The 12608-nt window shown below is 43.0% G+C and overlaps 2 protein-coding genes across 2 annotated transcripts; both read right to left on the reverse strand.

Moving 5' to 3' along the window:
• Nucleotides 1–8685: 8685 nt before the first annotated feature.
• gpr65 (G protein-coupled receptor 65) lies at nt 8686–9940 on the reverse strand (the record flags this gene model as incomplete). The annotated part of the gene is made up of 2 exons (XM_080784355.1): nt 9827–9940; nt 8686–9648 (listed from the first exon to the last, which is right to left on the reverse strand). Exon 2 carries the CDS (start codon nt 9628–9630, stop codon nt 8686–8688), a length of 945 nt encoding a protein of 314 aa, XP_080640481.1. The 5' UTR covers nt 9631–9648; nt 9827–9940.
• Nucleotides 9941–11422: 1482 nt separating this feature from the next.
• On the reverse strand, nt 11423–12307 carry LOC308329854 (G-protein coupled receptor 4-like; the record flags this gene model as incomplete). The annotated part of the gene is made up of 1 exon (XM_080784356.1): nt 11423–12307. One exon carries the CDS (start codon nt 12305–12307, stop codon nt 11423–11425), a length of 885 nt encoding a protein of 294 aa, XP_080640482.1.
• Between the last annotated feature and the right edge of the window lie 301 nt (nt 12308–12608).

Genomic DNA, 12608 nt, shown 5'->3' on the forward strand with positions numbered 1-12608 from the left:
ACCATGTCGGAACTAAAACCTTAGTACCCGTAAAAAGTCGGTGGCCGGTGCCTAGGCTGTGAGCACACGAGCAACCATGCTGCTCCAGCACCCGGAAAACAAACACAAGCACAGCGGCAAATGGGAAGAGTGCAAAGCATCCAAAGCATGCCCTTTTACACCGGGGACTACAGTAGTTTGCTATCTGAAACGGAGAAGACGAAACTATTTGTGTCAGGTTTTCTCAATAGTAAACTCCTGTCCTGTCAAGTGTCAACCGAACCTCCTCCCAGCAGAAAGCAGCATGGAATCCTCCCCCTTTTGAGTAAGGACGCGCTGTGATTGGCCACAATGGCCAGTGCACTTGTGCAAGACGTGCTGTGATTGGCCAGTATCCACTTTGAGTGGCAGGCGGCCCCGGCTGTTGGTACGCAGAAGCGCTTCCCGGCGCTTGATTGACGACACATGCGCGCTGGCGCACCGCTTATGTGCAGCCCTGTATATAGAGATAGTGTGTAACGATTTGTGGGATTTTTGGACAGAATCTGGAGTAGTAATATACTTTTTTTTCTTTTTCAAAAGTCGGCCTCCTGACTCCTCCTGCCGGCCATTCTGCAAAATATGGCATCGACCGGGTTAACGGTGCCGGAGATTAGCTGGTAACAGACGGACACAGTCACACACGGACACACACAGACTGAGTGCAAAACATACTCTCTCCCCATGCCTTCGGCCTGGTGGAGACAATAACATCCTCTGTAAAAACAATTCTTTAAGCATTCGATGATGCCAATACCCTACACATATAAATGGCAAAATACCCAATCATTGAACTACAGCTGAGTTGATACTAGTAGTTATAACATACTGTTAATAGTATGTTATGTAAGCGACTCATTGTGTGTTGCAAAATTCTGAAGTGAAATGGACCCCATGGACTGTGTGAGAGTCATAGAATCACTGTCACGCGTTAAAGTGTGTTTGGCAGCCGGCAACATTTTTTTAAATTATCATTTATTTCCGTGTCCTGCATACCCTCATGGGTGTATAAGACACCAACAAAAGCCGCTATGAGGCTACTACAAAAAATAATTAATCAGGGTGGCAGCCCGTTGTAGCGAGAATAATAAAGTGCATTGGATAGAAATGGCATTGGGGGACTCACATCCCTCTTTACTTATTAATATGGCGATCGATGATGTCCCCCGCCCTCTGAAAATGTCTAATTTTCTTGCTCACATTCTCTCTAGCTCAGCCGACAGCCGCACATCACCTTTCCTCCCCCATTAATAGCTCATGATGGATTGACCGTGTGATTTAACCTTGACACTGTTGCTGTTATTTGGTTTACAACATACATGCTTTTGTTTGACTGGTTATTTATATCCCCAGCAGACAAATGCCATTTGCTGCTTTCTTTCGTTTTAGCGATTTTAGCTATTTGACAGAGGGGCGGGGGCATTCGAACATGGGGCTAAATATGTATTTATTTTACATTTTATAGCGATTATTTACTATAGTCCTACTAGACCCCAGGAAATTACATATGGCCACAAAAGATCACAGCATCTTCTGAATGTGAAGGGGGGTACTATAGGTAGCTGCCATACTGTGGTGTATGGCCCAACAGGTCAGTTTGTCACCCCCTTCACATTCAGTGATCTTTTGTGGCCATTTTAAGTTATTTTTAATTAATGAATTATTCCAATTTTTCCATATAAATATCCATTGACACTGTAACAGGGGGGACAAAATGTTGGTCATAACAGGGGGAACATTTCATGCTAAAAATGGCCATTACTCCTCATGCAATGAAGATTATGGTATCACATTGTGAGTAAGATATATATATATATATATATTTATAATTTTAACCCACGATCTTATAACCCATTTTTTCACCCAGTGTCAATTATCTGAGATGAGAGATATACTTTATTAATCAAACAGATACTCAACAGGCACTGTCTCCAAGCAGAGCCAACATTGAAGGACCTTTGTAAATCCCCACCCCTTGCATTCAGGAGGGCACCCATAATCAAAGGCACAGTCATGTACAAAAATATCATTCAGAAAAAGACCACAAGGCTGACAACAACTGAAATGTACAGATGTGGTATGTGTGCCTGCTCCAACAACACAGTCAATTCATTAATTGCAAATTGACACACGCAATTTACATGTTACTATGTCCTTGTGGTCTGGCATACGTAGGGCAAACTAAACGACCCCTCAAACAGAGAATATCAGAACACAAAACTGCAATCTGTCCAGGAAATATGGATTATGCTATTGCAAAACATTATGCTGAAGCAAACCATGGTTCACCTTCTTCATTAAAATTCTGTGGGATTGAGAGAATCGAGATGCCCAGCAGAGGGGGTGATATTCTAAAGAGACTAGCCCAAAGAGAAACGCAGTGGATATACACACTCAATACTATGACACCCAATGGACTGAATGATGACTATAGTTTAAAATGCTTTTTGGGTTAAGATTGGCTTTAATGCCTGGATGTGTAATTGAGATATTCATATATATACTATGCCTAAAAATGCTTATTCAAATCAGTTTGTGATTGGACCCTGTTGATTGACTTGAGATTTCAGGTGTAGGTGAACTCTGACCCTTTTGTATAAATTGACTTGAATTTACTTGATGTGAATGCTCTGATGAAGGCTGCATAGCCGAAACGCGTAAGCGTTCCTTTTTGGTGTGTGCCAATAAAGAAATGGAAATGTGAGTACTTTGTCTGCCGTTTATTTAATTATTGTATGTGCTACCTTTTTGGAATTTTTTTAAATTCCTATTTTTGTATGTATACTTTATTAATCCCCCAGGGGAAATTGAAGCGTTTAATACAACAGCATAATGTGGCACATAAATAAAGCTAAAACTACTGGACAAAACAACAGACAAGTGGACATAACATAACCACACAACCCCCCCCCCCCATGATGAACGGCCTATTCATCATACAAGGACGTGTAGGAGCACTTCATTACTGAAACAACCGACAACATCCAAGTCCCCCCCTCTGCCACTCAGGTGGAAGAGCGCATCACTGCATGCCTGGCTGACATCTCACAGTGGATGTCCTCCAACCACCTCAAACTGAACCCAGACAAGACTGAGCTTCTCTTCTTCCCAGCTAAGTCCTGCCCTATGCGGGAGCTAACTATTTCCGTAGACAACACCCTGGTAACGTCTGTCCCAACAGCCAGGAATCTTGGTGTTGTCCTGGACAGTCAGCTCTCGTTCAAAACTCACATCACAGCTGTCACTCGATCCTGTAGGTTCACACTCTATAACATACGACGAATTAGAGTAGACCGTTCCTCACCCAGGAATCAGCCCAGCTCCTAATCCAGACAACAGTCTTGTCAAAACTCGACTATTGTAACTCCCTCCTTACTGGCCTACCAGCATGTGCACTTAAGCCTCTCCAGCTGATCCAAAATGCCGCAGCTCGCTTGGTCTTCAACCAGCCAAAATTCTCACATGTCTCCCCCCTGGTCCGCTCCCTCCACTGGCTCCCGGTCGCTGTCCGCACAGAATACAAAACTCTGATGCTGGCATTCAAAGGTATGGCTCCCCCATATCTTGCAAGTATGATCGAACCCTACAAACCCTCCCGCTGACTCAGATCAGCCAACGCAGGGAAGCTGGAAGTACCCTCACTAAAAACGCCGGGACAACGCTCCACACATCCCAAACTCTTCTCCCTTCTGGCTCCAAAACTGTGGAATGCACTTCCCATTGCAGTCAGAACTGCAGCATCACTCCCAATCTTCTGCCGTAGTCTGAAAACTCACCTTTTCAGACTCCATCATGGCCCATAGCACTTACCCCACCCCCTTAGATAGCATTTCTGTAGACTTAGATAGCATTTGATACAGACTTACAGCATGTTATGTAGACAGCATAAGTGCATTGTATGTAGTCATAGCACGTCATAGTACATGTATAGCATAGTAGCATAGATGTATAGTTTATATGTATAGTTTCATTATATAGATATTCCACTGTTACTTTCTTAGCTTACGCATGTTTCATGATAAATGTTTTTATGTGATGCTTTTTTGTTCTTGCTTAATGTAAATCGCTCTGAGCGTCTGCTAAATGCCTAAATTGTAGAAGCAGACACGTTGGTGGGTTCTTTATTGATGTCTAATTATCTCGCTTACTGCATGTGTACATTTACACTGAGGATAAAGGAAGTAAGGAACCATGGTTCTTTCACGTGATCAAGGACAGTGCGAGGTCAGATAAGAGAGGCTCATGGCCACCCTTTCTGCTGATGCAGGTTTATATGGTGACAGGTGCAGCTCAATATGTAACATGGAGAATGGGAAGGTACAAAGGCTCACATGGGAGATCTACATGTCCTCCTCTCTGCCTGTGTGTCAACTTGTCTCTCTGTGCTGATAGTGGGACAGGGACAACAACCTTTTTTTTGTAACTTTGTAGGCCGCCTACCCTACTTGATTATATACTAGGCTATAGCATTACACAAAAGCATCGAAAGTAGGAGATCCACGAGCATTTTCCAAAGTTTTGGATATAGGCCTATGAGGTTTCCACCCGACAGAGACGATATAATCTGAATACATAGCGTGCTAGCATATAGCATTGCTGCCGGGCAGAAACCTTGTCCAAAACTGTATCTTGTCTGATTGTTATAGCAGCCTTTTATATTCACTCTTTAGGAGAGACAATGGATTGACATCCAAAGAGAATGAATTGAGAATGAATATGTGGAGATCAAAAACGAAACTGTGTGCGCGTGCGTGCGCTGCGTGTGCGTGTACACCATGCACACCATTCATTCATGCCTTGTTATTACCTCAGAGAGATCCTCCATGTGGATGGCTCCACATTCATGTGAAATAATGATACATGATATGTTTTACAATACAGGAATATTTCATTGGAAATATATCATTATCAAACATCCAGACAGTACAATGTTGAGGTAATTGCATATTTCTATTTAATGAGGAAGATTCTACTTTCCACTCCAATAATGAACTAAAATAATACTTTAAACTAACTCGACCTTCAGCAGCTACAACAGTAACGTGCCGCTTACATATTTTATCATGCAGGATTTTTACTTGTAATGGAGTCTTTTTTTTAATTTGTATTGCTCTATTAGATGCAAATTACTTCAACCTCTGCAAACAGTATCAAACTTTTATTATGCTTCCAAACAGCGGGTGCGAAGGTTACACAAACCTAATGATAATTGTCTTTTAAAATATTACCTTGTATTTATTTTATACCAAAGACAACGCAAACATTTATTTGATGTGATTCAAGCACAAACATGTTCAGCAAATGTCCACTAGAGGGAACCAGATATCCGTTATTGCTTTGCAGTCGTTTCTACTATGGACTAGCCTGATTATCAGACTGTAGCTTTCTTGAAGCTTGAAGAGATGCAGTCCACTCAGAGAGTGGGCGGGGTCTTTGGGCTGGATCCAGGCTAACTATGGACTGCAAAGCAATAACGGATATAAGCCCCGAAAATAAAGTGGAATACAATTGTAATACAACTTTTGGGGGGGCCTATACATACATACCAGTCAAGTGTAGGTGTCACTCCCTCTGATATGAACTGGAGACGAAGGCAGTATAGTAGCATGTAGGCTACTGGAAGTGTATTTTGCTCAAAAACCTACGTCAAAACTGACGAAACACAAAGACAAACAATAAATCAGTGATCAAATAATAAACAAATAAAGCATATAAACAAAATATAAAGAAAGGAAACATGAACAACTGATTTACCTTACTGACTGCACGGATCTCAAAGGTAATGAACGAATGTATACATGTAAAGGAACCCATTTGAACAACCAGGACTGAAAGGAAAAGCAATAAACAAACGATCAATGAAACTCATACAGAATTATAACATAGAACTGAAATGTTGACAAACTTCTTAAGGCATGGATACGAGATAACAAAACGAACCTTGAAGTGGCAACACGCTGCATGATGAACCAAACAAACTCCCGTCTGGTCTGCTTGACGGGGCACCGGAAATGACGGCGACATGAAATTGAATATTGAACCTTTACCAAAATAATCATTAAACAGTGTAACAACAAACACCAATTAAGTAACAAATATCAAAATAATAACAAAATCATAATTGTGGCAGCATAAGTAGGCATGGAACATCCAGAGATACCACACCGAACGTAAATATATTAACAATGCCTAAATATTGCCATTAATAGGCCTACTTTTTACCTATTAATTAAACAGAAAAAAAATTTAAACATTTTTTTTTAGGTGTCTGGGCCTAGCATTATTCAGTTCCCAAACTTTCTGTGGATTGAATAGGCCTACTAATCATATAGAAGCTTCCATCTGAGGAAAACAAATTTATATATATTCTTTATTTAAGAATATCAATAATCAAGTTATACAGCATTTTTCAAATAACATTTCTTTGTCCACTTCAAGGTTTTGTTCTTTTTTTTTTTAAACAAAGACAAAAAAATGTGTGGGAGAGATAGAAGAAGTGTACATAAAATCTAAAATACCATACAGTATAATTCATATAAGACATGAGAGAGTACATGAAGTTGTGAGCAACAATTAAAAAGACACATGCATGAGTACTTGACAGAACTTTCAGTCATTCAATCCTTGCCACTACAAAATCTGGTCGCAAAGGTATTACATATTTTCACCCAATTAGACCAAAACTTTATAAACTTCTCCTTTTGCAGTCGGAGAGAGAAAGTGTTCTGTTCCATACGTAGATATCATTTACCGGCGTATACTACATCTACAGTATCCATTATTTTATGGTGGGGGCCTCGGGAAGCAACCAGGGCCATGTAAATACTTTTCTACACACAGAATAGGTATTCATCCCAAGAATATTGTAGTAAACTCTAAGGTCGGTCGGTCGGTCGGTCACACCTCCATATATGGTCACGCCTCGTGACATTACGCCTCCATATGGTCATATGTCATATTATGTAAATATGACATCCATGAGGCATCCATCCATGAGGCATCCATGTCACGCCTCATGAGTCGTGACACGTCACGCCACTATATATGGCCGCCTCGTGTCCATATATGAAGATCACAACACTGACCTCATCAAACTCTGGATAGCCATACATGGAGAAGACTGGATCATCACCTAGATCTCCATATATGGAGCCGACCAGCAACTCTACATCTGACCTCAACTCCCATATATGTAGCTGACCTGTTCTGACATTCCATAATCTTTCTGTGTGGAGTTTGCATGTTCTCCCCGTGTCCCCTAGGGTAGGTACCCTCACAAAAACATGCAGTAATCCTGGTCACTAAACTGCCTCCCCCTGGCCAGCCAGGGCGCCTGATGGAGGGGAAAGGAACTGGTTGGAATAACGTGTTCCTTCCACGCGTTACGTCCAACCAGGGAAACTCCCCCCTGTCAGGTGTAAAGGAGCGACTTGGACACTCAGGCATGAAGGAAGCATGAGTTCAAGTCCGTTGCTCTCCCCTTGTCCCCCATATATGGGGACTAGGTTGGTGGAAGGTGTGTAGAGCCCAGGATCACATTAGATAATTGACACCTAGAGTTCTCAACAGGCCCGAAAATTAAGGCCCGGCCCTACCTGAGCCCTAATCAAACCCTGTACACTCAAGACACTGCCCTCGCTGCCTGCCACCCTTAGATCTCCATATATGGAACTGATCTGTTCTGACATTCCATATGTTGATCTGACCTCATCAAACCCTGTACACTCAAGACACGCTCCATATATGGCCAGACCTCATCAAACCTCGCTCGCCCTGCAGTCTGCCGCCACCCAGGCGGATGCGTGCACTTTGCCCTTGATCAGGGCATCTTACTGGTTTATTGATCTCTGAAATGAAACATTCTTATTCATAAACTCTCCTGGTCATAACCTCTAGACTACCAAGCAATAGGCCTGGGTTAAATATGCCCATCAATTGTAAACTAAACAAATCCAATAATGTCACGGAGATATATTCAATTAATTAATTTATTTTCTCTTTTATTATGGAAAGGGGGGATTCAAGGCCATCTCAACATTGGAACATATACTGTTCTCAGATAACTTTCAAACTTTGTAGAGATACCACAGAAAAGCACACGTAAGTATGTTTTTTTGCATAACATAAATAAAAGAAAACAGAGGACAGGACAGATTGGTAATGAGAACATCTCATGTAATTAAAATGTCTTTGCTTCGGCCAATTTAGCCTACACTGTTTGATGCAATCACTGTTGTTATCTTATAATTGAACAAGGGGAAACATACCGTACAATGTTTATTCAAGCCTCTGCCTTCTGTCTATAGACTTTGAAGTGTGAACTAAGTTCGTACTTCATTGCATGCCTGTTTCAAAAAGCACAATTTTTAAGTATAGATTAACATAATTTCTTTGATAGGTTAATTCACATTGATATTGTTTTCAAGAAGATTGCATAAAAATTTGCAAACACCCTCCAGTTTAGTACTACTAGTCTGAGCTGGAAAAAAAGAGAAAAGAGGAACAGGCCAGCAAACAATAATGTCCTTTCTCTGTTGATTTGCCTCACTGAGTAAGTGTTTTTTAGCTTAGACAGCCATGACCAAATAGGAGCCACACCGTTCCCATGGTGATCCTGAGATGATCCAATTAAAAATTTTCCCTGTGAAATATCACTTTTAGCATTTGCTACACCACACCTTGCCCTTTCACCCGCTTCTTTCCTTGGATGAAGTGAACCACCTGTGTGACGTTAGCCTTGCCTGATTTGGTGATGAAACAGTAGAGGAGAGGGTCCAGGAGGCAGTTGAGGCTCGAGAAGGACACACTGAGCTTGTATGTGTAAACAGCCCACTCTGGGCTCTGGCATTCATCCAGAAATTGCCGAAGGACCATCATTATGTGAACGGGTCCAAAGCAGGACGCCGTCGAGAGTAGAACCATCCCCAGCAGCCTCGACACCCGCTTGCGTTCCTGGGCCTCAGTGGCCCGGTTAGACTTGACCGCTCTGCAGATCCCCCAGAAGCAGTACGCCATCAACCCGACAGGGGCAATGAACCCCACAAAGAGCCGCACAGAATTAATTGTGGTCAAGTTTGTGGGCAGCGGGAAGATGTTGAAACACATCTTGTTGCGTTCATTGTACGAATGCTCCCAGGTGATTGTGGCAGCGTTGAAGAAAATGACCAGGATCCAGAGGGCGAGGCTGACCATCACGGCGGTGCCTACTTTCCTCATGGACGGGTACTTGAAGGGGTGAGCGACCGCCATGTACCGGTCAACGGCGATACAGCAGAGGAGTGCGTCACTGGTGTAAAAGTTGGTGAAGAGTAAGTAGTTCGACAACAGACACACATGTCCTCCATGGATCCAAACCCCTCGCCACAGGAAGTCCATAAAGAGAGACAGGCCAACTGTGAAGGTCAGGTCGCACAGGGCCAGGTTGAACAGGTACACACCAAGCTCATTCCTATGCCTGACGTGCTGCCAGGACACATAGAGGGAAAAGGAGTTGGCTGGAATGGCTATGATGATGACAGCCAGGTAGAAGAAGAAAAAAGGCATCCTTCTCTCCACATCTTCAAGTGGGTGGTAACACCCAGAATGATTGACTGCAAGGCTGAAGTTGTCCATCACAGATATGGTGTTCAGCTTGTAGAGGAAAAAAGTGGTGCATAATGGATCAATGGCTTATCTTAGTAGATACAACAAAACTAATAAGGGACAACTATACAGTAAGTGCCGTCCTGTTAACTAGCTACTGTTACATTTGCTTCATGTAACTGCAAAAGCTGGGAGAGAAAAAATAATAAAGGTAAGGTATACTTACCCTTCATCCACTGAAGATTCCCTGCGATACGGTGGATACAAGTCAGACCTTTAAGTGTTCCATTGAGAGTAACACCAGACGCAGAACCGTTTTTATTGCTGCTGGCTCAACAAGCTTACAGAAACAGGAAGAGCCCACAGACGTCTTCTCGCTGCCCCCTATATAACTCTAGGGTTGCCCCTGACTACAGTGCAGCGCCATATGTCACTTACTGTAGTAGGTGACAGGGAATGAGCCGTCACACACTGTAAACCACACTGCAGATTTAATTAGGCTATTACATACTGTATGCTGTATTTACTTTTTGTTGTGTCAATACAGACATAGCTGACACTGGGCACTACTGTGTGTTTCATGATAAAGGTAATGTGCTTGACTAATTGTTTCCACAGGACAGTACAAGATAATCATTATGACTGAACCTATTTGCACCAACAGACGCTAAAGAATGTAATAAAATAAAAGGAGAGAGAGGGAGAGGGAGAGAGAGAGATAGAGAGAGAGAGAGAGAGAGAGAGAGAGAGAGAGAGAGAGAGAGAGAGAGAGAGAGAGAGAGAGAGAGAGAGAGAGAGAGAGATAATTTGATCCACTCAGATAGAGAATAAAAGTTTTGAATTATTGGGCCCGGGCATTTATCGTTGCCTGAGGTAAAATACACCCTTGTTTATTGACAAAGACAATGAGAAGATATCATTCAATCAACACTTTAATTTAATAGGTTCTGTGAACCATTGGTTTTTTCTGTGTCACGTGCCATCAAGTCAAATTTCGTCCATGTTTTCCATGGTGAATTCCTTCCTTATTCTGGCATATCATAATAAGCAAAACTTCTGCAAAAAATGCAAGGTGAAAATACAAAATAGGCTAACATGTGAAAAAAGGGTAGCTGTAGATCAATTATTTTCACCTCCAAGAAATATATAGTTTAAGGCAGTGGTCCCCAAAGTGGGGTCCGGGGACCCCCAGAGGTACTTGAGGGAGTTCCAGGGGGGACCCAGCTAAATGATAATTTGAAACCAAATGGACCCCTATGGGTCTGTAACTCAGAGAGTGTACAAATGGAACCAAATGGACCTGGTTCTATTTGTATGCTCTCAGAGTTAAATTAGCATTGATTTTACAATATAAATTGGGGGTCCCAGAGATAGAAATGCTATTAAATATGGGTCCGTAGACTAATGCATGTCAAACTGAAACTGGGGGTCCTTGAAATTAAACGGGTTGAAAATCACTGCTACAGCCATAAAGATTTTCTCTTATGGGGGTCCCTGGCATATATTTTCAAACGGGGGTCCGTGGGCTAATTAGTGTAAATTAATTAGGTCCTTGACATGAACCAGGAGGAACCACTGGTTTAAGGAGTTAACTTGTACTGTTTAGTTCAGCTGCCATGTTATCCCCAGGGAAGGTACTGTAGCTGAACAATCAATCCAAGCTTGTCACCCTCTCGGGCCTTGTATAATGATGGCATACTGTAAATACAAGGTATTATATAAGTCTAAGAAATATCAGGAAAAAGGAACACTATATTGAACATTTATCTCTGTTAGAAATGCAATATACATTACAAGATGTAATATAATCATTTACATTGATTCATACATTTGGGAAAGGCAAAAATCCTGTACACAGTGCCCTGGCTTTCACCAGCAGTCTGTTCATCTCTGTGCGAGCGCTCCTGCTGATCAGACAGTATATGATAGGGTCCAGCACGCTGTTGAGGGTGCTGGTAGCCACCACCACCATGTACGGATGTCGGAGCCACTTGGCCCAGGTGCAGTTGCCTGACGACTCCAGCACAGCCCGGAGAAACATGACGGTCTGGTATGGCACGAAGGCCACCAGATAGGTCACAAGGAGCAACAGCAACAGGAACCTGACCACCCTTCTCTCCTCAGCCAGGATAGAGGTGCTTTTTTGGAGTGCATGCATAATCCGCCGGAAGCAAAAGATCATGATGAACGTGGGGACCAAGAAGCCCAAGCTGACCCGTGTAATGGCCAGGTCAGCATCAGCCCGAGTCATGGGCATTCTCTCCTCACACAAGCGTCTGGAGAAGAAAGCTTGCAGTGCCCCTGTGTGGTTTAGTAAGATAATGTGGATTACAATCTCCACAGTCCACACCACCACACACACGGCTACCGACGTCCTCACCTCTCGTGCCCACTGAAAGTAGAGAGGGTAGACCAGTCCCAGATACCGGTCAACGGAGATGCAGCACAGCAGGCCGGAGCCAACGTAAAAGCTGTTGTACATGATCACAGCCACCAGGCTGCAGAGAACATCCCCCACGGGCCTACGCAGTGCCATCTCAATCCACACAGGTACGGTAACGGTGTAGAGCAGGTCAGAGATGGAGAGGTTGACGAGGTAGACCGCCAGGTTGTTCCCCTTTCTCATCAGCACCCAGGCCACGTACAGTGACAGACAGTTAGCTGGCAAGCCCACGATGAAGAAGAGAGAGTAGGCAACTGGATACATGCGCTCATCCACCACATCTTCCATTGAACAGAAATCTGACGCGTTCGCGTCGGTCCGGTTGAAGGACGCATTTATGTCCATCTTTACTTAACGATAAGTGCACTCAGACAGAGTGGCACCCTGGGCATCAGGAAGGTTTTGAGTTGAAAGGAAACGATTGTTAATTTGCACCTGTACTCTGTGGTACAGTCAGGTGACAAATAGGGATGTTAATGTTGTTGAGGAGACGCTACAATGCAAATACTTCCCATTCAAATAAGCTTTGTGGAACTGTATACCTTGACACCTCATTTGGTTCCTC

Source organism: Protomyctophum bolini (genome assembly GCF_963924005.1).
Source record: "Protomyctophum bolini genome assembly, chromosome: 15".
Lineage (NCBI taxonomy): Eukaryota > Metazoa > Chordata > Actinopteri > Myctophiformes > Myctophidae > Protomyctophum > Protomyctophum bolini.